Source organism: Nilaparvata lugens, chromosome Y (assembly GCF_014356525.2).
Source record: "Nilaparvata lugens isolate BPH chromosome Y, ASM1435652v1, whole genome shotgun sequence".
Taxonomy (NCBI): domain Eukaryota; kingdom Metazoa; phylum Arthropoda; class Insecta; order Hemiptera; family Delphacidae; genus Nilaparvata; species Nilaparvata lugens.
This window is the reverse complement of record NC_052519.1, coordinates 1636018-1658738: the sequence shown is the minus strand read 5'-3', so window position 1 is coordinate 1658738 and position 22721 is coordinate 1636018. Positions and strand designations below refer to the sequence as shown.

The window sequence follows — 22721 nt, the reverse complement described above, 5'->3', positions numbered from 1 at the left end:
AGCACCTGTTCAAATAAGAACCCATTGCTTACCCTTAGCTATCTGTTGAATGATGGCCTGTATTTTTTAAATTCATATCTTTACTTAGCTACATAGAAATGGAAAATCAAGTAGCCTTTTAAACATTTTTTCACAGCATGTATAAAACGTTCAATGTAAAAAATGACTTTAAAGTTGGAACATTCTGGGAAAAGTAAAGAGTAAATGTTAAAAGGGTTACTTGATATTTGATTTCCAATTATATGTGAATAGAAGTTGCTCTATACTAGCTAATAAGTCACAAATCATTCTTGTGCTTGAGTCCAAGGTTAATCATGTAAAACATCGCGACGAGATACATCCCAGAATAACGTGTGAATAACATAAGAGTAAATATAGAAGTAAGATAGCATCGCTGTGAAAACAAATCACAGCAAGATCAAGGACATGTAGGGTGGCTCGTTGGAGTAAGTGATAACGCGCCGGTCAATAAGGACACGATAAGTCGTCGGTCCCGACTACCTAAAAATTAGTCACTCATTACCCACGCACAAGCCTATGTGGGCATCACCCTCAGTATTGTTATTATTATTATCTCTTTTATCTCCATTTTCATGGGTCATAATAAGGTGTCATTGGCTTATTTAGCTAAATGACACCTTTTCTATCTTGGTATATTGAGAAAACGTCTTAATAGCGATGTTGTGCAAAGTATTACTGCTTTCCGCATTAAATTTTGTACCCATGCAGGTAGTCTCAAACTGTGCAACCTTTCCGGCAGTTCCCTTGGTTATCACCTGTAGCTGACACTATCAAAGGTACTATCATCACTCTCTCTTGCTTCCACATATCCTCTATCTCCTCTGCCACAGGCAAATATTTAAGCAGTTTCTCATTACTGTATTGCTTTGAATTGTGCGTGTTTGGTATGCCTATGTCTATTAAATATGTGATTCGATTCAGTTTATCTATTAATATGATGTCTATAATTCTTATTATTATTATTATTATTATTATTATTATTATTATTATGTGTTTGATGCCGAGGGTCTCATACCAAATAAATAAAGTCAGAACATGACAATATCTTAACGCCATGAAATTATTATTCAGAGTGCATTCTATTTGGAAATTAGATAAAACTGAAAAATAAAATCGAATGTAATTTACCTTGATAATGGAGCCCAAGCCCTTCTGCTCACCACAATAGAACAGATTTCGGTTTCCGATGACTTTGCCCTTAATCATTGTCAGCTGGCCTTCAGACAGTTCGGGAAAGCGGATGAATAGTAAGAGAGACACGGCATACTTAAGAAAAGAATCGCCCAGAGTTTCCAATCGCTCCAGATTGAAAATATCGTGTGCTGAAGCAGTAGTCAGAACCTGAAATTGACAATTTATTTAAAACTAACTGGTAACCCGTGCTCCGCAAGGGTCTAATGAAAAACTTGACAAACTGGAAACGTGACGTACTGAAATCTTGAAGAATTTTAAATGGGCCTATGACCATCCTTGTTAAGTTGAGAATCTATTTGCAAAATGTCAAGTTAATCAGTCCAGTAGATGATGGATCATTCGTGAATTCCCTATCCCGTACGTGTGTAAGCCAATTTTTTCCTATATTATGCAGAGTGATTATAAAAGGGCTTTAAAACTTTGAAAGCACAAAAACATTAATTGGAATTACTTACAGAATTGAGAAAGGTGTCATTTTGTTACAAAACACTTCAAGTTCAAGGTGTGGGTGTTATTTTGGTTCGATGTGACAGCCAGCAATTGGTGATGCGACATACATCCCACCGATAATCGATTTCTTGCCACACTCGTACCAGTATATCAGGCATACCTTGTGCAACCGCAGCGATCCGAATGTGATCAGATTTCGGAGGTCATTTAGATTGTCTGGTAGAGGCGGAACATAAACCTTATCCTTAATGAAACCCCACATGAAGAATGCATCGGTGTTAAATCCAATGAGCGAGGTGGCCATGCAATTGTCCCTGCACGGCCAATCCAGTGAAGTCTACAAATTCCTGCACTTCCGGTGGAAAGAGCGATGCACCAGTAGTATAAAAAGCGGGTCCTGGGACACAAGGTCCCCGGACCCGCCTTTATCTCAAGGTCATCCGGCGCCTCAAGGTCATCCAGGTCAACCACACCCAACTCAAGGTCATCCATGTCAACCACACCCACCTCAAGGTCATCCAGGTCAACCACCTTAACCTCAAGGTCATCCAGGTCAACCACCCCCAACCTCAAGGTCATCCAGGTCAACCACCCCCAACCTCAAGGTCATCCAGGTCAACCACCCCCAACCTCAAGGTCATCCAGGTCAACCACACCCACCTCAAGGTCATCCAGGTCAACCACACCCACCTCAAGGTCATCCAGTTAACCACATTAACCTCAAGGTCATCCAGGTCAACCACACGCACCTCAAGGTCATCCAGGTCAACCACCTTAACCTCAAGGTCATCCAGTCAACCACCTTAACCTCAAGGTCAAAAAAAAATAAAAGAAAATAAAAATAAAAATTAAAAAAAAAAATAAAAATAAAAATATAAAAAAAAAATTGAAGAAAAAGAATTAAAAAAACAAAAAATTATATATTAAAAAAAAAAAAAAATGAAAAAAAAAATAAAAAAAATATAAAAATTAAAAAAATTTTTTTCAAAAAATAAAAAAAAATTTTTCAAAAAATAAAAAAAAATAAATAAATAAAAAAAAATAAAAAAAAAAACAGAAAAACAGGGAATAAAGGGAAAAAAAATTCCTCAGATCCTGAACTGGGGTATAAAAGGAGTTGTTCTACAAGGAGTGGACATTGTGTCTTTGTCAGTCATGCCGTCAGTACATGTGTGTAACCACAGTATGTGTGTGTGTGATTTTAGTATATTGTTTTGGATCACTTCAACTCTATCAACATCAAGGTAAGTACCAGTGCATTTTATAGTTCTATATATATTTATTATATTCATGATTCAACATTAAGTCCAAAAGAATAGAATTTTGAAGTAGTTTCAGACTGACAATTGAATTCTAAAATGACTTAAATCGAAAATGACGAGTTTAATTATGAATTAGGTTCAATACTAGAGTAAATGACATAGTCAAAAATGATAGTGTAATTAGATTGGTTCCAATACATACAAGTTAAGAGTTTAATTGTGAATTATGTTCTTTGAGTTGGTGGTTGTAATAAACCTAACCTAAAAAACGTTAACAAGTCTTTGCCCTAGAATTAGGCTGTACCCACATATTTGACATATATATATTTATATTAATTCATGATCTAGCAATTAGTCCAAAAGAGTAGAATTTTGAAGTAGTTTGAGACTGACAATTAAATTCTAAAACAACTTAAATTCGAAAATGACGAGTTGAATTATAATTAGGTTCCAATACATAGAGTAAATGACATAGTCAAAAATGACTAGTGTAATTATAATTAGGTTCCAATACATACAAGTTAAGAGTTTAATGTGAATTATGTTCTTTGAGTTGTGTGTGTAATTCAACCTAACCTAAAAAACGTATAACAAGTCTTTGCCCTAGAATTAGGCTGTACCCACAATATGTTTGACATATATATATTTATATTATATTCATGATCTAGCAATTAAGTCCAAAAGAGTAGAATTTTGAAGTAGTTTGAGACTGGCAATAAAATTCTAAAACGACTTAAATTCGAAAATGACGAGTTTAATTATGAATTAGGTTCCAATACATAGAGTAAATGACATAGTCAAAAATGACTAGTGTAATTATGAATTAGGTTCCAATACATACAAGTTAAGAGTTTAATTGTGAATTATGTTCTTTGAGTTGGTGGTTGTAATTCAACCTAACCTAAAAAACGTATAACAAGTCTTTGCCCTAGAATTAGGCTATACCCACAATATGTTTGACATTGATAGTGTGTATGTCGTTTCAGACATGAGCGGCAATGGTTCTAATGATCAGGAGCACCCATCCCACCTCAGGAAGTAGATCCTAGACCCCATTCACATTCCCCCATACAGCTCCCGACCATCATCCCTAGAACATAAACACCCACGAACCTCCATCCCCGACCCACCCACACACCCGACCCACGATCCTAGATATTGATTCACTGCCTTCATCCCCCACATCCGTTGATAGTGATATATATAGAGTTGGATACTGCATACCATACTAATACAATATTGTTTTGCATTGTTCCAGATGAGCAAAGCTGCACGATGTCAGCAAACAGCAAACTCTGTGGACGAGTTTGTTGTCCTGGAGGAGGCATTCAAATCCCGACTCACGACTCTATACTACAATTATGCATACAAGGATGAGCCTGCCAAAGATTTCCACACCTTTCTGAGCAGTCTGAAGGATAAAATTGTTCACATCATCAGTTAACAACTGCAGACACATTGGGCAATGAAGTTCAATCTAGTATTGGAGGCAACATATTTCCGCAGCACCCTTGATAAGACCTTTTTCGATCAAGAAGAGTTTCAGAATGTTGCCTTCAAAACTCCAACTACACCATCTTCAGTATCATCAATCTTCAGACATCATCAACCAAGCGTGCATGACCCTACTGGATGAGGAGTCGAAATTTGAAGGAAATTCTAGTGGATGGAGTTTGCTTATCATCGATGGATTGCTCATCAGGATTAGCAAACATATTCCCCTGCGTGGATCATCCTACATCAGTCTTCCACCTCTTCTATCAGCACGAAAGGCAATCATCAATCCTATAAACAAGGACCAGCAATGTTTCAATGGGCCATCCTCGCCAAACATGTACAAGGCAGTCATCCTGAACGAGTCAATGAGCGATACCATCAATTGGAAGAGAGATACAACTTTTCAGGCATTGGATTTCCCACTACCATCAGTCAAATCGATATATTTGAGAAAGATATCCAGAGGTATCAGTTATATTTATGGTGTGGATGAGAAGAACGTTATATTTCCAAGAAGAGTTGGAAATGCAATGGAGGCAGATCACTTTGATCTTCTCCTCCTCTGTGAGAGTAAGGATGATGATGAAAACACACCCTTGAGGATGACAATGAACATAAATCAAATAAATTTAACACTTTTATCAGAGATATTGTGGAACTTCTCCATATTAAGATAAAGAAAGGAAAAAGAAAAAAGATGTTGTCGAATTCCACTATAACATTTTTATCATCACCAAAACTAGTTTGGGTGAATAAAAATGTTATAGTGGAATTCGACAACATCTTTTTTCTTTTTCCTTTCTTATCTTAATAAATCAAATAGCCACTACTGCTACATTAAAAATTTTGAAAAACTTGTGATCCCAACTCACAAAACATAAAAGTAAAATTATCATCTGCAGACGATGTTTCACCCATTACACCCAGAACGCAGGATGGCTGAGCATGAGAGTATTGGCTAGCAATAATACAGAAAGAATCATCATGCACAGGTTGGAAAAGATGGTAAACCTCCAACCTTGAAGTTTGAGAAACATGTGCAAAAGTATAGAGTACCTGTTATAGCATACGCCAATTTTGAGTGCATCCTGGAGAAACCTGATGAAGACAATGAACAATGGATTGGTGAAGCTACCAAAGTTATCCAGTATCATCAGGCAATGAGTTACTGCTTATACTTTGTGCGGGACCCATATTGGAAGATTCCTGGCTGACAATCACTAACCTAATCCCTCATGAGCCAATTGTCTACAGGGTCCTGATGCTGCCAAACATTTCATGAAGACCCTCACCATGTATGCAAAAGATTTAGATGAGGCAATTGACTGCAGGAATATCAAGTTGCTCCCACTAACCAAAAGAGAGGAAGAACGACATAATGCAGCTGATTTCTGTGAGGCCTGCAATGAACGGTTCAATAAAGATAAGGTGTATGACCATTGTCATATAACTGGTATCTACCGGAATGCATTATGCCGTAAATGCAACCTGCAGCGAGAGCGACAATCATTCATACCAGTGTTTCTCCACAACTCTTCAAACTACGATACACACCTCATTATTCCAGAGCTGGTAGAGATAAGGATCGGCTGTTTGTCATCCCAAACTCGTCGGAAAAGTATATATCATTCACCAAACGAATATCTCCAAAAATGCACCTTCGATTCATCGATACATTCCGGTTTACGCCTGATAGTTTAGACAATCTGTCACCAACCTAGTCAAATCAGCATCGAATCCAAAGACTTGTCCAAAATGCTACCACATACTGCCAAGGTGTTTGGAAACAAATTGAGCCTTGTCTCAAGGAAAGGAGTGTTTCCATACGACTACTGCGATTCATGGCAGAGACTCGAAGAAACATTGCTACCACCCAAAGAGGCATTTTTCAGCAAGCTGGTTGATAGGAGTGTAGCAGTGATGATTATGAACATGCTCAAACTGTGTGGAACCAATTCAGTTGTAGAACTCTGGGAGAATACAGTGACCTATACTTGAAAACAGATGTTCTCCTGTTGGCTGATGTCTTTGAGAGCTTCCGTGATGTATGCATGAAGACTTATGATTTGGATTGTGCTCACTACTTACATCTCCAGGCTTTTCCTTTGATGTCATGCTGAAATATACTAAAGTCGAGCTTGAGCTCCTCACTGACTATGACATGTACATGTTCATCGAGCGAGGTATCAGAGGAGGAATAACAAATTGTATACACCGTCATGCTGTAGCCAACAATGCCTACACAGGACGCTATTGACCCCAAGAAGCCTACATCATATCTCTTGTACACAGATGCGAACAACCTGTATGGCTGGGCAATGTGCCAACCACTTCCATGCCGGAAATTCAGTGGATGGAGAAAGATGAGTTGGAGGGGGTGAGCAGAGGTATTGAGGTGTTGGAGATGTTCAAAAGATTGGCTACATCTTGGAGGTGGACATTGAGTACCCTTCTGAATTGCATGATGAGCACAATGACTTCCCATTCCTAGCAGAGAACAAAAAAACTCTTAAATCTAATCATGTACGACTCATGACAGCTCTAAGCAACCGTGAACAATATGTATGTCATTACCGCACCCTCAAGCAAGCAGTACAGCATGGATTGAGAATCACTAGAGTTCATCGAGGTGTAAGGTTTGAGCAGGAGGACTTCCTAGCACCCTACATCATGCTAAACACCAGACTTCAACAGCAGTCGAAGAATAAGTTTGAAAAGAACTTTTTCAAACTTATGAACAACGCAGTTTTTGGCAAGACGATGGAGAATGTGCAAAAAAGGATGAGTATGGAGCTAGTGAATGACGAGAATTGATTGAAGAAACTGACTAGTGTACAAGGACCGCATCATCTTTGGCGAGAATATCTGTGCTGTTACGATGCATAAAGAGAAAGTGGAGCTGAACAACCTATCTACATTGGTTTGACAGTGTTGGACATAAGCAAGACCCTTATGTACCAGTTCCACTACGATGTGATGAAACCTACGTACAAAGAGAACCTACAACTGCTTTATCAGGATACTGACAGCTTATTCTACATTGTGAAAACTGAGAACCTATACACGACATCATCAACAACCAACAACTGAAAGATACCTTTGACACCTCAGAGTACCCTGCAGACCACCCATGCTACTCAGATGCAAACAAAATGGTGCTTGGCAAGTTTAAAGATGAATATGCTGGCTGAGCGCCACTTGAGTATGTGGGCCTGTGATCAAAGCTATATGCCTGTAGGTGTTACAATAGTGATCCAAATCAGCTGACAAGTGGATTGATAAAGAAAGCTAAAGGAGTGAGGAGACCAATACTTGGGCAAGAACTCTCAAAAATGCATCCAGATGCTGAACGTTACATAGGCTTCCAAGACTACCTAGATTGTCTATATGGTGATGAGGATATCTATAGAGAACAAGTGATGTTTGGTACTAGGAAACATCAGATCATGACCCAAGTCATGAGAGAAGGCATTGAGCAAAGCTGATGAGAAGAGGTATATTCTAGATGATGGAATTACAACTCTTGCACATGGACATTACAAGATCCCCACTCTAGCACACATTGATGAGGAGGCAGAGGAGGAGGAGGATGAGGAGGAGGAGGAGGATTATGATGTGGAGGAAGAGATGATTGACTCTCAAGAAATTCCCAAGGTTCAGGCAGCTAGCAGTACTACAACAGCTAAACGGCTACATTCCTCATCACATGATGAGCTCATTGATAAAGTCAATGAGTCAGGAAGCAGTACTATCCCTGCTAAACGATCACATACCTTATCAAATGATGAGCTTGCTGATATGATCAATGACTATAAAATAGATGGTGATGCATCTCAGTATAGCATACTGAGAAAATTGCTTGAAAAGTGACATCATACCTCATGCCAGTAAGTGTCAACAAATCCACTATGCATACAATCTGTGCACATGTCTTCACCATACATTTGCATCGCAAGACTTTTTGGAAGCAGTCATCATCAGTTGAGGTCTGTGCACCATGCTGTAAAGACGTAGTAGGACACGTAGTAGACACCACGCTTCAATTTTGTAGTAGCCCTCATCACACCAATCAGTTAATATGAATGTATAACCATTGTAATATGATAATAAAGAAAAACCCTCATTGGCTGATCCACTGTCTAAAACTACTCTCATGTAATGATGTAAACATGTATGAAATAAACCTCATTTTATATGTTAACCATTGATTGAGAGTTTCATTAATCATATAGGTAGAAAATCACCTTACTTTACTTTTGGCGACCCCACTCCAACTCCCTCTGTCACATGACAATGGCCACCAGCATAAGGACTCTAGCTCAAGATGGTCATGCAGGACCTATCACTCTACATGGTCATGGAGACCTATCCATCCAGATCAATATGTCCATGGTAGACCTACTAGATCAAGATGTCCATGAAGACTCTAGATCAACATGGCATTGAAGATAGATATTTTCAACGACTCCCACTCCATGCTCAGACATGACATATTTTCAATGACCCTCACTCCTCCTGTCACATGTCTGTATGGTATAATTGGGTCGTCCACTCAGTGGTCAGTCAGTCAGTCAATTACTGTTCAGTTACTGATCAGTCACTGATCAGTCACTGTTCAGTTACTGATCAGTTACTGATCAGTCATTGTTCAGTCACTGTTCAATTACTGTTCAGTCACTGTTCAGTTACTGATCAGTCACTGTTCAGTCACTGTTCAACTGTACAATTACTGTTCAGTCACTGATCATCACTGTCAGTTACTGATCAGTCACTGTTCAGTTACTGATCAGTCATTGTTCAGTCATGTTCAGTCACTGTTCAGTCACTGAACAGTCACTGATCAGTCTGATCAGTAACTGATCAGTTATTGATCAGTCACTGTTCAGTCACTGTTCACTTACAGCAAGCTGCAATGAGCTTGGACATGGTTGTTAGAGTATACATAGTATAGGAGTTAGAAGAAGGCTAGAATTGCTCATTATTGCAATCAAACAGGTATATTGTAGGAACAATAGTTAAGAGTACAAGGCACATCCTGCACTATCAACTCCTATAGTAAATTTCTCTTGGAAACATTTATGGATAGTCATATAGTGCTAACAGAGTAAAGTATTAGTGAGTTATGATATTATATGATGTTATGAATTGAAATTTATAAATTTATTAGAATAAATGGTTTTGTTTCAATCAGAACTGGGATGAATCTGAATTCAGGTTCATGATCTGGGAATTTCTATCAGAATCGATGAATGGGAGAATACAAAAAAAAAGGTACTTGGTAACTTCTATTCCATTTTAATAATTTCAGAAGCTGTACAGAGAACAGTGAGTATATTAAGTTAATATTGGATTATTCAATTTCATTTCAGTATAAGGCCGACGATTTTCATTCAAGAATGGAGCTGATATGACAGACAATTCCACTTTAGTCAATATCTTTCAAGTTATATTACAACTTGAATTTCTACTTTTCTCATTCTATCACCCCAGCATCAAATTAATGCAATCGGTAGTTATTATAATGAAATCATATAGAGCTCTAATTTTATACAAAATTGGCATTTCCAATAATGTTTTACTATGTATGGATCTCTCAATTAAGCTTTTCGCATTCAATGCGTGAGTTGTAACAGTAATGTAGCAGTAGATTGCTGTTAGCGAAGTGTAGAACTAGATAATTTGCACCGCATATACCGCATATCATTGATAAGAGTGAAAGGAATAAACACTTCATAATAGAACAAATTCATACCTGGACTAAGAATAGAGTTCGCGGGAAATGATTCACACCGCATATATCCTGCTTTTATTTTTATTAGAGTGGAAGGTATAGAGGAGACATTGTTTTGTGTGAATGAGATAATAGGATGTTTTTCCTAATCATTGAATGGAAAGGATATGTGGTCAAGAAGTGGAGCAATTTTTAGAACAGAAAACCATAAACAACTTTACTCGCAAACTTATTATTTATATACTTTTCTCATTGGAAATATACATATCGTCTCCTAATGATAAAGTTGGCTTATCCATAAGGAAATATCCTACACAATCCTGTTTTTTCATAGAAGGATGCTTCCTATTGTATTTACTATACCTTAAATGTCTAGAGTGCTTACTCTAGAAGTTGAAGGGTGTATGGAATAAGATGTACAACATATTTCTCTTGAAATAACACACTCTCTCTTTTATTCATACATAACATAATATATATAAACTGAGCATTCATATGAATAATACGATTATTTACATTACAATTCAATAGATTCAGTCCAATATATCGAGAACTATCCAGTGATATAATTCACCCAATCTATCACTTATTTTGCAGAATCCTCTGCTGAATGAGAATTTCAAGATGGCTGCTCCCTTGCATAGGTCGGTATAGCTTGACACTTCGGCATCATGAAAGATGGATTTTAGTGTCTCTAGAAAGTTTTGAGCTGTTCCAAACGGTTCTGGTAGGTCCTTATCTCCAAACTTCAGAAATGGTTGTACAATCCATTGATTGCTGGTTACTAGTAGACAGTCTCCACACTCACACATATCTGCTCGCTCCACTGCAGGCTGATGTTGGCAGTGGTAGTGGTAACAGCAGGAGTACTAGCTGGAGTAGTAGCTGGAGTTCTAGTTGCAGCTGATGCTAGTTCTTCACAGCACTGTGCACAGACCTCAACTGATGATGGTGGGGCGACTGGCGGTGGTGGTGGGGCGACTGGCGGTGGTGGTGGAGCGACTGGCGGCGGTGGTGGAGCGACTGGCGGCGGTGGTTGGATGGCTGGCGGTGGTGGTGGGGCGACTGGTGACAATGGTGGGCTGACTGGTGGTGATGGTGGGGCGACTGGTGACGATGGTGGGCTGACTGGCGGCGGTGGTGGGGTGATGGGCGGCGTCTTTACAGCATGGTGTACAGACCTCAACTGATGATGACCGCTTCCAAAAAGTCTTGCGATGCGTATGTATGGTGAAGACATGTGCACAGATTGTATGCATAGTGGATTTGTAGACACTTCCTGGCATGAGGTATGACGTCACTTTTCAAGCAATTTTCTCAGTATGCTATACTGAGATGCATCACCATCTATTTTATAGTCATTGATCATATAAGCAAGCTCATCATTTGATAAGGGACGTGATCGTTTAGCAGGGATAGTACTGCTTCCTGACTCATTGACTTTATCAATGAGCTCATCATGTGATGAGGAATGTAGCCGTTTAGCTGTTGTAGTACTGCTAGCTGCCTGAACCTTGGGAATTTCTTGAGAGTCAATCATCTCTTCCTCCACATCATAAACCTCCTCCTCCTCCTCATCCTCCTCCTCCTCTGCCTCCTCATCAATGTGTGCTAGAGTGGGGATCTTGTAATGTCCATGTGCAAGAGTTGTAATTCCATCATCTAGAATATACCTCTTCTCATCAGCTTTGCTCAATGCCTTCTTTCTCATGACTTGGGTCATGATCTGATGTTTCCTAGTACCAAACATCACTTGTTCTCTATAGATATCCTCATCACCATATAGACAATCTAGATAGTCTTGGAAGCCTATGTAACGTTCAGCATCTGGATGCATTTTTGAGAGTTCTCGCCCAAGTATTGGTCTCCTCACTCCTTCAGCTTTCTTTATCAATCCACTTGTCAGCTGATTTGGATCACTATTGTAACACCTACAGGCATATAGCTTTGATCGCAGGCCCACATACTCAAGTGGCGCTCGGCCAGCATATTCATCTTTAAACTTGCCAAGCACCATTTTGTTTGCATCTGAGTAGCATGGGTGGTCTGCAGGGTACTCTGAGGTGTCAAAGGTATCTTTCAGTTGTTGGTTGTTGATGATGTCGTTGTATAGGTTCTCAGTTTTCACGATGTAGAATAAGCTGTCAGTATCCTGATAAAGCAGTTGTAGTTCTCTTTGTACGTAGGTTCATCACATCGTAGTGGAACTGGTACATAAGGGTCTTGCTTATGTCCAACACTGTCAAACCAATGTAGATAGGTTTGTCAGCTCCACTTTCTCTTATGCATCGTAACAGCACAGATATTCTCGCCAAAGATGATGCAGTCCTTGTACACTGGTCGAGCAATCAGTTTCTTCAATCAATTCTCGTCATTCACTAGCTCCATACTCATCCTTTTTCGCACATTCTCCATCGTCTTGCCAAAAACTGCGTTGTTCATAAGTTTGAAAAAGTTCTTTTCAAACTTATTCTTCGACTGCTGTCGAAGTCTGGTGTTTAGCATGATATAGGGTGCTATGAAGTCCTCCTGCTCAAACCTTACACCTCGATGAACTCTAGTGATTCTCAATTCATGCTGTACTGCTTGCTTGAGGGTGCGGTAATGACATACATATCGTTCACGGTTGCTTAGAGCTGTCATGAGTCGTACATGATTAGGTTTAAGAGTTTTTTTGTTCTCTGCCAGGAATGGGAAGTCGTTGTGCTCATCATGCAATTCAGAAGGTACTCAATGTCCACCTCCAAGATGTAGCCAATCTTTTGAACATCTCCAACACCCTCAATACCTCTGCTCACCCCCTCCAACTCATCTTTCTCCATCCACTGGAATTTCCGGCATGGAAGTGGTTGGCACATTGCCCAGCCATACAGGTTGTTCGCATCTGTGTACAAGAGATATGATGTAGGCTTCTTGGGGTCAATAGGCGCTCCTGTGTAGGCATTGTTGGCTACAGCATGACGGTGTATACAATTTGTTATTCCTCCTCTGATACCTCGCTCGATGAACATGTACATGTCATAGTCAGTGAGGAGCTCAAGCTCGACTTTAGTATATTTCAGCATGACATCAAAGGAAAAGCCTGGAGATGTAAAGTAGTGAGCACAATCCAAATCATAAGTCTTCATGCATACATCACGGAAGCTCTCAAAGACATCAGCCAACAGGAGAACATCTGTTTTCAAGTATAGGTCACTGTATTCTCCCAGAGTTCTACAACTGAATTGGTTCCACACAGTTTGAGCATGTTCATAATCATCACTGCTAACACTCCTATCAACCAGCTTGCTGAAAAATGCCTCTTTGGGTGGTAGCAATGTTTCTTCGAGTCTCTGCCATGAATCGCAGTAGTCGTATGGAAACACTCCTTTCCTTGAGACAAGGCCCAATTTGTTTCCAAACACCTTGGCAGTATGTGGTAGCATTTTGGACAAGTCTTCTGGATTCGATGCTGATTTGACTAGGTTGGTGACCAGATTGTCTAAACTATCAGGCGTAAACCGGAATGTATCGATGAATCGGAGGTGCATTTTTGGGAGATATTCGTTTGGTGAATGATATATACTTTTCCGACGAGTTTGGGATGACAAACAGCCGATCCTTATCTCTACCCAGCTCTGGAATAATGAGGTGTGTATCGTAGTTTGAAGAGTTGTGGAGGAACACTGGTATGAATGATCGTCGCTCTTGCTGCAGGTTGCATTTACAGCATAATGCATTCCGGTAGATACCAGTTATATGACAATGGTCATACACCTTATCTTTATTGAACCGTTCATTGCAGGCCTCACAGAAATCATTATGCATTATGTCGTTGCAATATGACTGCATTATGTCGTTCTTCCTCTCTTTTGGTTAGTGGGAGCAACTTGATATTCCTGCAGTCAATTGCCTCATCTAAATCTTAGTGATTGTCAGCCAGGAATCTTCCAAATATGGGTCCCGCACAAAGTATAAGCAGTAACTCATTGCCTGATGATACTGGATAACTTTGGTAGCTTCACCAATCCATTGTTCATTGTCTTCATCAGGTTCTCCAGGATGCACTCAAAATTGGCGTATGCTACAACAGGTACTCTATACTTTTGCACATGTTCTCAAACTTCAAGGTTGGAGGTTTACCATCTTTTCCAACCTGTGGCATGATGATTCTTGCTGTATATTGCTAGCACAATACTCCTCATGCTCAGCCATCCTGCGTTCTCCATCTCTGTTCTGGGTGTAATGGGTGAAACATCGTCTGCAGATGATAATTTTACTTTTATGTTTTGTGAGTTGGGATCCCACAAGTTTTTCAAAATTTTTAATGTAGCAGTAGTGGCTATTTGATTTATGTTCATTGTCATCCTCAAGGGTGCTGTTTTCATCATCATCCTTACTCTCACAGAGGAGGAGAAGATCAAAGTGATCTGACTTCATTGCATTTCCAACTCTCTTGGAAATATAACGTTCTTCTCATCCACACCATAAATATTAACTGATACCTCTGGATTATCTTTCTCAAATATATCGATTTGGCTGATGGTAGTGGGAAATCCAATGCCTGAAAAGTTGTATCTCTCTTCCAATTGATGGTATCGCTCATTGACTCGTTCAGGATGACTGCCTTGTACATGTTTGGCGAGGATGGCCCATTTGAAACATTGCTGGTCCTTGTTTATAGGATTGATGATTGCCTTTCGTGCTGATAGAAGAGGTGGAAGACTGATGTAGGATGATCCACGCAGGGGAATATGTTTGCTAATCCTGATGAGCAATCCATCGATGATAAGCAAACTCCATCCACTAGAATTTCCTTCAAATTTCGACTCCTCATCCAGTAGGGTCATGCACGCTTGGTTGATGATGTCTGGAAGATTGATGATACTGAAGATGGTGTAGTTTGGAGTTTTGAAGGCAACATTCTGAAACTCTTCTTGATCGAAGAAGGTTATCAAGGGTGCTGCGGAAATATGTTGCCTCCAATACTAGATTGAACTTCATTGCCCCATGTGTCTGCAGTTGTTGACTGATGATGTGAACAATTTTATCCTTCAGACTGCTCAGAAAGGTGTGGAAATCTTTGGCAGGCTCATCCTTGTATGCATTATTGTAGTATAGAGTCGTGAGTCGGGATTTGAATGCCTCCTCCAGGACAACAAACTCGTCCACAGAGTTTGCTGTTTGCTGACATCGTGCAGCTTTGCTCATCTGGAACAATGCAAAACAATATTGTATTAGTATGGTATGCAGTATTCAACTCTATATATATCACTATCAACGGATGTGGGGGATGAAGGCAGTGAATCAATATCTAGGATCGTGGGTCGGGTGTGTGGGTGGGTCGGGGATGGAGGTTCGTGGGTGTTTATGTTCTAGGGATGATGGTCGGGAGCTGTATGGGGGAATGTGAATGGGGTCTAGGATCTACTTCCTGAGGTGGGATGGGTGCTCCTGATCATTAGAACCATTGCCGCTCATGTCTGAAACGACATACACACTATCAATGTCAAACATATTGTGGGTATAGCCTAATTCTAGGGCAAAGACTTGTTATACGTTTTTTAGGTTAGGTTGAATTACAACCACCAACTCAAAGAACATAATTCACAATTAAACTCTTAACTTGTATGTATTGGAACTTAATTCATAATTATTACACTAGTCATTTTTGACTATGTCATTTACTCTATGTATTGGAACCTAATTCATAATTAAACTCGTCATTTTCGAATTTAAGTCATTTTAGAATTTAATTGTCAGTCTGAAACTACTTCAAAATTCTATTCTTTTGGACTTAATGGTTGAATCATGAATATAATATAAATATATATAGAACTATAAAATGCACTGGTACTTACTCTTGATGTGGATAAAGGTGAAAGTGATCCAAAACCAATATACTAAAATCACACACACACGTACTGGTGGTACACACATGTACTGACGGCACGACTGTCAAAGACACAATGTCCCACTCCTTGTAGACAACTCTTTTATACCCCAGTTCAGGATCTGGAGGGAATTTTTTCCCTTTTTTTCTGTTTTTTTTTTTTTTAATTTTTTTTCTTCAATTTTTTATTTTTTTATTATTTTTTATTTGATTTTTTTAATTTTTTTTATTATTTTTTTTATTTTTCTTTTGACCTTGAGGTAAGGTGGTTGACCTGGATGACCTTGAGGTTAAGGTGGTTGACCGGATGACCTTGAGGTTAAGGTGGTTGACCTGGATGACCTGAGGTTAAGGTGGTTGACCTGGATGACCTTGAGGTTAAGATGGTTGACCTGGATGACCTTGAGGTGGGTGTGGTTGACTGGATGACCTTGAGGTGGGTGTGGTTGACCTGGATGACCTGAGGTTGGGGGTGGTTGACCTGATGACCTTGAGGTTGGGGGTGGTTGACCTGGATGACTTGAGGTTGGGGGTGGTTGACTGGATGACCTTGAGGTTGAGTTGGTTGACCTGGATGACCTTGAGGTGGGGGTGGTTGACCTGGATGACCTTGAGGCGCCTGGATGACCTTGAGATAAAGGCGGGTCCTGGGACACTTGTGTCCCAGGACCCGCTTTTATACTACTTGCACCGTCATGCTGAAAGTAGAAGGGAACTTGTTCATCTTGTTCAGCATGACGGTGCGCCACCTCATTTCCACGGAGAAGTTTGGGATTTTCTGGACATTCGCTTTCAACTTCACTGGATTGGCCGTGCAGGGCCAATTGCATGGCCACCTCGCTCACCGGATTTAACACCGATGCATTTTCCCTGTGGAGTTTCATGTAAGGTATGTTCCGCCTCTACCAGACAATCTAATGAGCTCCGAAATCGGATCACATTCGGATCGTTGCAGTTGCACAAGTTACGCATGATGTGCTGGTACGTGTGGCAAGAAATCGATCATCGGTGGGATGTATGTGGCTACTCTTCATTTGTAGAGCTTTAATCAAATAAATTGAACAGACTTTCTACTAGTAACGGATCAACAACATTTGATATTTATGAATGAATCAATGACAACGAAAACATATGGTTTATCATATCATTCTACCCGGTTAGATTTTCGTGTTATCTTAGGGGCAAGATGACGGAGCGACACAGTGGACTCTGTCCATCAGGGCGACGAATGTGAGCATACTCTGGGTTTGCCTCAATCAATTCAACTTCTTCTACTGATGAATCTGCTTTGAATTCGGTTCATTTTCTTCAGCCAACTGGTCCTGGGCTCATTAGCCAAGATGGTAGTGACTGTCCATTTGTTGAGGATCTCATGTGTAGGAACATTCGTTCATGAGGGGTGCAATTTGTTGTAGTACACAAAAGAGATCGAATAGAGTGAAGTGCATCAGGCAACAATTCCATTATATCGCTCTACTTGACCATTCCCTCTCGGATTGTAAGGCGTTGATCTACTAGTTGCTATCCCTTTTGAGCCAAGAAAGCTCTTCAACTCAGTTGACATGAAGGATGTTCCTCTGTCTGTGTGAATATAGCTTGGAAGGCCAAACATTGATATAATGAGACCAGGCAATTATGACGTTCTTGCAGTCATGTCTGGACAAGGAAATACAAAAGGGAATCTTGAGTACTCATCAACCATCACCAGTAGGTATTTATTTCTTGTTTTTGATGTACGGGTCCTTTGAAGTCCATATTAATTCGTTCAAAAGGTTTGTTGCCTTTATGAGATTTCCTTTTGTCTTCATATACTGTGGATTTATTTCTACTCAAGGAACTTCAATGATTTTTTTGAAAATTTACATTTTTCTTCATTTAGTCAAGCCATACAATTCAATTACTTGTTGAAATTTCTTAAGATTTCTGTCATGTTCTCTTGATCTGAACCGCAAATGACAACATCATCCAAATAGGCAAAGCAGTCGTTCAAATTCTCTCTTTCTATAAGTCCGTTTATGTACGTTGGAAGGCAGCTACTCCATTGGTTACTCCGAATGGTATTCGTTTGAACTGATAAAGTTTTCGGCCTACTTCAAAGGCAGTGTAATGTCGTTCATTCTCAAGAATCGGTATTTGATGGTAAGCTGACTTGAAATCTACAGTACTAAAAATGTTGTACTTGGCAATTGGTTTACAAGATCTTCGATCAATGGGAGAGGTATGCGTCTAAATTTGTGAATTTATTAATAGTCTGTGAATAGTCTATGACCATTCGTTTCTGTCCATTGGTTACAATGAAAGGCTGGGCACGCCAACTGGACTGGCTTTCCTCAATTATTCCTTCTGTAAGGAGGCGATTGACCTCATTCTTCATGAATTCATAGTCATCTTGTGGGTGTCTTCTGGATCGGGTAGTTATTGGGTGGCAATCGGGAGTCAAGTCATTGAAAAGGGAACATGGTTTTATCATGGCCTCCACCAAGAGGCAATCTTTCAAGGGTGGTGTGGTTGTAGAATTATTATCTATTACAAGAGGCTGTATTACCATTGAATGCTAAACTTATTGTAGAGTGATTCATCAAAAAATCGTGACAAGTATCACATTGCAACAGCATTCTTTTAATACAAGAGTTTAATATGTGTATTCATTTCCTTTGTACACAATATTGCTATAAACACATGCTTGTAGCGGTGTTATGTGAACAGATGCAAATCTTATAAAACAAGAATCTAATGCAGTTTTAAATTTATTTGTTTTTGCAAATTTTTCATCAATAAAACTGGCAACACTTCCGGTATCAATAGAGCTGGTGTATTTATTCCATTCACCGAAACATAATTGTAGCTTTAGAAAGATTACTGATAACTTTAGATTAAAGATAACTTTTAGAAAGATTATATACCAGCTGCAGTAATAGTGACGTAGTTAGTTTTTCTTTGAGCGTTTTACTTTTACACACATGGGAAAAGTGTCCAATTCGGGAACATTTATGACAAGTCTTTCCTATTGGCAGGACATTCTGAGAATTTGAGTGTTTTTTATATCCGCAACGTTGGCATTGAACGGATTTCTCTACAATTGCCTGTCGATTTTGGGTTACAGCATAACATCTGAGAAAGATTCACTCAAGCTTATGTTTTTATTTTCTTCAACAGAGTTTGTATAACAAGTACTTTTAAAGGAGTCGGCATATGTTTTTGCGGATTCAAGAACACGTGCTTGGGAACGGTTTCTGTAGACTCAAATCTCCTTGTAGAAAAAGTTTCTCTTTAATTTCAATAGAACATAACCCTGAAAAAAGAGCATCTCTAATATGCTCGTTTTTGTTTTCTTCGGCTGACACTCTAGTGAAGTTACATGATAAGCTAATCTTTTTAGTTCAGAATAGTAGTGAAGTGCATCAGGCAACACTTCCTCCCATCGATTTGAATCAAGTCCTCGTGATCTTAGAGCTAGTGTTATTGCTTCCATATAATTCCATTAACCCCTTACCTTTTTTTTGAAAAAGGTAGTGGTCGAGAATTTGTGTTATGTTGCACCAATTGCAAAATCTGATGCATCTGTCTCAATTATGAATGGTACATTTCATCAACAAAGGGCAGTAACGCGGAAGCAATTTCATTTTTCAACAATTCCAATGTTTCCACTCTCTCTCTGCCGTAGGCGAATCTGTGTCGATAGATAATTCCTTGGCTTGAGAAATTGTCAATATGTGATTCCATCTTATCGTCTTCGTAGTTACGGTTTTCAATCGTTTTTATCTTTTTCTTTGTCGGCATTTTATTGATAAATGAAAAAGTAACCTCTCATTTGTAGAGCTTTAATCAAATAAAATTGAACATGACTTTCTACTAGTAACGGATCAACAACATTTGATATTTATGAATGAATCAATGACACGAAAACATATCTCATATCAGTTTATCATATCAGTGGCATTAACAACGGCAGTCACATAAACCCAAAATAACATCCACACTTTAAACTTTGAGTGTTTTGTAACAAAATGAACCTTTCTTAATTCTGAAATTAATTTCAATAAATATTTATGTGCTTTCAAAGTTGTAAAGTCCTCTTATAATCACTCTGTATCATAGAAAACGAAGTTATTGGAACAGCTAGTTTGATTTGCTCTACTGGTTTTCAGGAAAACATTTTCTTACTCGATTGAAATTTTCATCGTGTAAAATCGAATTTTCATCGTCTATTTTTGTTGTATAAATTTGAAAATATGAAAACATTTTCTCCCAAAGAGCACTTCAAACGCCAGCTTTCCTTATAAATAACACCAATACTTTCTGATAAAACAATACTATCAGTTTGATGTAAATCTCACTTGATACTTTATTATTAACGTATTGTCATTATTCATTCAATCATCCTGCAAATCAAAAATCATATTGATAGCATTTATAGTTTTAGTTCAACATAATTATGATTATCAAATAATCATAATTCGATATGAAATTTCATGTAAATGTTCCTAGAATCTGTGACGTCAAGTAATTTCATTTATTCATTTACTAGCAGGTAACCCGTGCTTCGCAAGGGTCTATTTAAAAACTTGACAAACTAAAAACTTGACGTAATGGAATCTAGAAGAATTGAAAAAAGGCTTATAAGAATCCTCGGTTAATTAAGAATTTATATGCAGCATTTCAAGTAAATCAGTCCAGTAGTTCAGACGTGATGATGCTTCAAACATAATTTTTCTATCCTTTACACGTGTATACGTGTTTAAGCCAGTTCTTTCCTTTATTATAGTATAGAAGATGATAGATGGATGGATGATCATTGTTATTTTACTAAAAGATAGGATAAGTTGAGTAGTTCCCTTTCAGAGGGAGTTTTGATAACCCACAAAACTCATTTTCTACCATATGATTTGGTGATTTTTTTATTTTGTTATGAAATGGTATGTACCATTTATGAAATTTGATCATTAATTCTGAAAAATCTAGAAGGAAAATCGAAATTTGAGCTTCCAGGTGCACGAGATTGATATTTTTAGAATCTATGTGCAACATTTGGAGATTTAAATCATTCCCGTTTTTCCGGTATGCAATCCACAAGTTGACATGTTTTGATGCGAACAAACGAACACACAAACAAACGAACAAACACAACCCTACTCTCTCTTATTATATAGATTTGTAATCATACAAGCATTAAGACCAATTCAAATATAACCTTCATTATATTTTTGAAATTAATTAAAACGAGTTACCTGAAGAAAATCAGCCAGTTCTACACCCGGAGCTTCGTGTTTGGAATTGAAAATCGAGAGATGAGGAGTGACTGTTTTGGAAGCGTATTCTAATGCTTTGATCTGAAAAATGATTCAGCAAGCTATAATTTATTTATACATTGATAGATACAATATCATTATGAATTATAAGGGGTATTCACTATTCAGAATGTTGGAGTTAGCTGGCTAAGTCGAGCTATTCGCTAACTCCTGCTATTTGCTAAGTCTGTGTTAACTCAATGCTATAGTGGTACGATAGAAAAAAAATAGCAGACGAGATAGCAGATAGCGCAGCTTTGAGTCCGCTAACTCTAGCTAACTCTGTTAAAACGGCGGCCATATTTGTTTTGGTCATATTTGGTAGCAAAAGTGAGTTACACAAATTATCCGTTTGGAACGCTATTGCAGTTAGCTTATAGCAGTTGGTTTTAGATGGAGCGTTTACAATCCAGAGTTATCAAATGGCACTTTAGCTGGCTAAAACAACATTGTGAATACCCCTATAGAACTATGAATAATCGTATTAATAAGATTAATCGTTATTAAGTCAAATTCATTCTTAACATAATAATTATATTATCAACTGTAGCTATAGCATGTAGTACATATTAATTTAATACAATATAAAATAAATTCTTTAGACTTTTGTTGGTGGGAAAGCCCCATCTTGCCTGAATATATCATTCAAGCCGTCAATAGGCCTTACGTCTGTAATACTGCATACTGTAATTCAACCGGGACCATCCCAATTATGAAAATTTATTTTTGAATCACTGAAGAAAATATGTTCTTGGTGAAAAGAATATAATTGATTATTTTTAACAAGAATGAACAGTTGATATTACATCAAATAAATGTGCCAGTATCAGCACTATCTTCTATCTTCTATCTTCTATAGAAGGTAGGGAATCAGTAACGCTGTTCTATCTTTTTCCTCTGCCATTTAAACGTGGACATCACTATATCTACTATGAAAGGCAGTGGTAACGCAGAGAATCTGCAACACTATCTTTTCCACTGCCATTACAACGTGGATCTCACTATATCTACTATGAAAGGCGGTGGTAACGCAGACAATCGGCAACACTGAAGTCCTATCAATTGCACTGACTTATAAACGTGTAGCTCACTATAATGAGCCATATAGATAGGAAACACTTATCTTGATTCCTCACCAACTTTTTGCTGGTAACGATGTTAGGCGAAGTTTATAAAATATAATTAAAAATATTTTATAATACTGATAAAACTAAGACTTCCTAAATCGTATAAACCACTTGTTTCCAGAAATTGTTTGTATTTCTTGGCCCTACGTTTTTCAACAATATTCCTCTTGAAATAAAGAGAACACAAAATCGACTAGTTTTTAAAACAAAAGTTCTTAGATGGCTTAGAGGTCTTATGCCTGACTATCTAGAGACCTTATTCAATGTGATTTCATAATT

The 22721-nt window shown here is 38.5% G+C and overlaps 2 protein-coding genes across 2 annotated transcripts in view; one reads left to right on the top strand and one right to left on the bottom strand.

The window, feature by feature from the left end:
• Positions 1-21563, bottom strand: part of LOC120355170 (endoribonuclease Dcr-1-like) — a 31931-nt gene extending 10368 nt beyond the window's left edge. Inside the window, exons 1-2 of the mRNA XM_039443494.1 lie at positions 21256-21563; positions 1150-1362 (exon numbers count right to left, since the gene is read on the bottom strand). Coding sequence (XP_039299428.1) covers positions 1150-1227 — 78 coding nt within the window. The 5' untranslated portion in view covers positions 1228-1362; positions 21256-21563. The remainder of the gene's footprint in view (positions 1-1149; positions 1363-21255) is intronic.
• On the top strand, positions 10992-11345 carry LOC120355169 (serine, glycine and glutamine-rich protein-like). The gene has a single exon (XM_039443493.1). The coding sequence runs from the start codon at positions 10992-10994 to the stop codon at positions 11343-11345; it is 354 nt and encodes a 117-aa protein (XP_039299427.1).
• Positions 21564-22721: the final 1158 nt, after the last annotated feature.

What these genes read in the sequence shown, in the direction of transcription:
- LOC120355169 (XM_039443493.1), top strand. Translation starts at nt 10,992, where the DNA reads ATGTTGGCAGTGGTAGTGGTAACAGCAGGAGTACTAGCTGGAGTAGTA.